Here is a 3,421-nt window from a genome sequence, read left to right as displayed (position 1 = left end):
AACAGAAAATTGCTTTTCAGTTAATAAAATATGAAGGCAGGAAAAACATAAATAAACAAGTAATAAAAAATGTCTTCAGTTATAAAAATGAAGTACAACCAGGCAGAGCAGTATGACGTAAAAACACATTAATATAATATGAATGGTCCCTCATCAAAATGCAGTAAAAATAAAAACAAGTTGAAATTCAAATTCTGTGCATTAAAACATAAATTACAAAAAACAAACCAACAAAAAAACTGAAGTTCAGTGATTGATACACACTCTGAGTTTTAAATACAGTAACATGAAGTAAAATATAAAACTCATCAGCGTGTGACTTCTGTTAACCCGTTAAACTCTCAATACTCGATCAGTGTCTCCTTTAATTTAATCCAATATACAACATTTTCCGTTCTGCTTATCGTGTTAGGGGTTGTGGGGGGTGGAGCCTATCCCAGCTGACACTGGGTGAGAGGCAGGGTTCACCCTGGACAGGTCACCAGACTATCACAGGGCTGACACATAGAGACAGACAACCATTCACACTCACATTCACACCTACGGACAATTTAGAGTCACCAATTAACCTGCATGTCTTTGGACTGTGGGAGGAAGCTGGAGCACCTGGAGGAAACCCACGCTGACACGGGGAGAACATGCAAACTCCACCCTAGGGTTCGAACCAGGAACCCTTTTGCTATGAGGCATGACAAATCCCTAGGGTTCGAACCAGGAACCCTTTTGCTATGAGGCATGACAAATGACAAATCAATAAATGACAAATCAATAAAAAATAAAAAAATAAAATTCCTGTTTTTGATAAATTATTAATCTGGCCTCTCCGGAGACAACCACACTCTTTGATAATTATAATTCATAATCCCTAATAATCCCTGTAATTGTAGTTTTTCCTTCAATAATCCATGTATATTTACTGACACCGTAAATGTTGATTTACAGGTATTTGTTTGTAAACTATGTGACTCTTGAGGGGCTGTGTAATTTCATTTAACCAGTGGTGGGACCAAAAATAAAAGATGTGTCTACAGTGAAAAATAAATATTCAGATTCTCAGCATGCTGACAAAATAAGAGCCCGTACTGGGGTTCATTCTTTCTTTCTTTCTTGACAGGATGAAGTAAACATTTCATCACATGTTGGTGCTTTGTTTTGTTTGAGTCTCACGTGGTCTGCTCAACCTAGTCGTCTAAACCAGTTTTCCCAGTAGGAAGGAGAAAGACGCTCCTATTGCCAAACCCAGCACGAGGAAGAAGGTCATCAGGGAGCCGGCCGTCTCGCAGTCTTTACACCGCACCAACCTGACAGACACATACACACAGTTACAACATGACCTCTCGCCATTGTGACTTAAAAACTCAAATCGGTTTGTGCAGTAGACGCGGCCAAGACCGCACTTCCTGTAGCAGACTCACTGTGGAGCGTAGGCCATGCAGAGGCTCGCCAGGTATCCGTTAGTGAAGGCGAACAGGGCCATGATGGTGACGAAGGCACAGTCGTGGCTGAAGAGGACGGTGAGTCTGGAGTTCTGGACGTTACACATCATGAGCAGAGGGATGAAGACCAGACGAGACAACACGGCGGCGGGAAACAGGAGGCTGTCCTTCGAGGGCTGCACAAACGGCAACACAGTCGGACCATTACTATGACGACTGAACATTTGAATCGAACATAAAGCAACACTGAGCAGCAGACTCACCCACTGGCCAAGAGACGGGGCGCTGCGGCCGACCAAGTCCAGGGCGTTAAAGACGATGAAGCAGCAAACGCAGGTGAACACTTTTTCTGTAAGAGAAGGAGAGCAGGACTGAGCTGGTGGAGTGACGCTTATACACACTGTGACCTGGTGAAACACTGCGTCCAGTTGGTCTCATTCATGAAATATGTCAGTTAATCTGTGAGTAGATTTGCACATAAAAAACCTTGGTGCTATGTAACCTATGCAGGATTCACGAACGCCGCCGGAAACTTGGATTTAATCGTAGGCACGTGTGTTTGTTCATGAATGCCAGTCAATTATAAACTGACAGCGTGCTCAAATTAGTCAGCAGTTAGTGGTGCAGTGGTTAGCATTGTCACCCCACAGCAAGAGAGTTCCTGGTTCGAAACCCGGATAGGGGGTATGAACCTGGAGCCCTTCTGTGTGGAGTTTGCATGTTCTCCCTGTGTCAGCGTGGGTTTCCTCCAGGTGCTCCAGCTTCCTCCCACAGTCCAAAGACATGCAGGTTAATTGGTGACTTGGTGGTGAAGCAGTTACAGAAAATGCATAAATTAATGTTAGTAGTGGTGTGACAGGGACAGGTAAATCAAAGACCTGGGAGTAGGTCACAGATGCTGTAACTTCATGTCCTCTGTTATAAGAACCAACAAAGAAGTTAAACGAAAACGATTTGATATAAAACTTGATGCATGAAAAGAGCCTTCCTTCCACATCGGCATGATACGCTGTTTAACCATAACAGCACTCGGCGGGACAAGAACAACAATAAGGCGGCCAAAGTCCGAGGGGCGTGAGCAAGAGGTGTGGTGGATGGACCAACAAACGGCAACTTTCATCCAGGAGAGCGGTGTTTGAGATTCTAAAGCCAAACCCTGTTCTTTTTTCCAAAACCCAACCACATGCATTGGTTGTTGAAGGAAAAAAACGTCAATTCGCGGTGTTGTACCGATGTAGTGTAAATGTTAAATTTCCTGTGAAAATATAAGTGTATTTTGAATGAAGACAGTAACAGGCTGAAGTTGACACGGTGTCCCAGAACATCAATAACCAACACACCCAGGGTACCTTGGACGTCGTATGTGGACGTGGAAAGTCCATGACCAAACGTCAATATGTGACTAGGTCGGAGTGAGAGTACAATATGAATTAAATTTGTAATTTCTTATCACGTTTCATGAATGAGACCCTTTGTATATAATTACTTTCACCATGTGACTTTGACTGGCGTCCATATTTGGTTGGTTTTCGAGCACTTCCAAAATATTACTGAGCGCCAAACCAGACATAACTAAGACTCTGATGCTATTTCAAAACTTGTAAACTCTTAATTACGATCACTCTATTAAGACATGAACACAGCATGATGGTGCGACGTATGGAGCTTTATCCCTTTCTTTATTCAAGAGAGTGGTCTATCAGTTTGAGAGCATTATTTATTGATTTCACATTCAAAAATCCTGCCCTCGCACTCAAATAGCCTCTGCTTGCACTTGGATCTACTCTGTTTCTGCTCAAACTGTGTGCTCGCACTCAGATACCACGTTGCACGCACAGATTTCCTGCTCGAGCTTCGGCTTTTCTCCTGGTGCTCAAACTGTTTCTGTGCGCTTGTGGAATTTCTGCTCTCAGATTTCTGCCCTGCGCTTGGATTTTTTTGTGTAACAACCCTGTCAAAATCCCCCAACCAATAGAATGCCAGAT

General features: G+C 43.2%; 1 protein-coding gene across 1 annotated transcript in view; it reads right to left on the bottom strand.

Annotated features, from left to right (window-relative positions):
* Positions 1 to 733: 733 nt before the first annotated feature.
* The window catches only part of LOC126389844 (equilibrative nucleoside transporter 2-like), a 15,163-nt gene continuing 12,475 nt past the window's right edge, over positions 734 to 3,421 (bottom strand). Inside the window, exons 11-13 of the mRNA XM_050043789.1 lie at positions 1,700 to 1,785; positions 1,416 to 1,612; positions 734 to 1,301 (exon numbers count right to left, since the gene is read on the bottom strand). Coding sequence (XP_049899746.1) covers positions 1,190 to 1,301; positions 1,416 to 1,612; positions 1,700 to 1,785 — 395 coding nt within the window. The 3' untranslated portion in view covers positions 734 to 1,189. The remainder of the gene's footprint in view (positions 1,302 to 1,415; positions 1,613 to 1,699; positions 1,786 to 3,421) is intronic.

The sequence above is a fragment of the Epinephelus moara genome, chromosome 5 (genome assembly GCF_006386435.1).
Source record: "Epinephelus moara isolate mb chromosome 5, YSFRI_EMoa_1.0, whole genome shotgun sequence".
In the NCBI taxonomy this organism is placed as follows: Eukaryota; Metazoa; Chordata; class Actinopteri; order Perciformes; family Serranidae; genus Epinephelus; species Epinephelus moara.
Note: the sequence above shows the minus strand (reverse complement) of the source record. Positions and strands in the feature narration are given on the sequence as shown.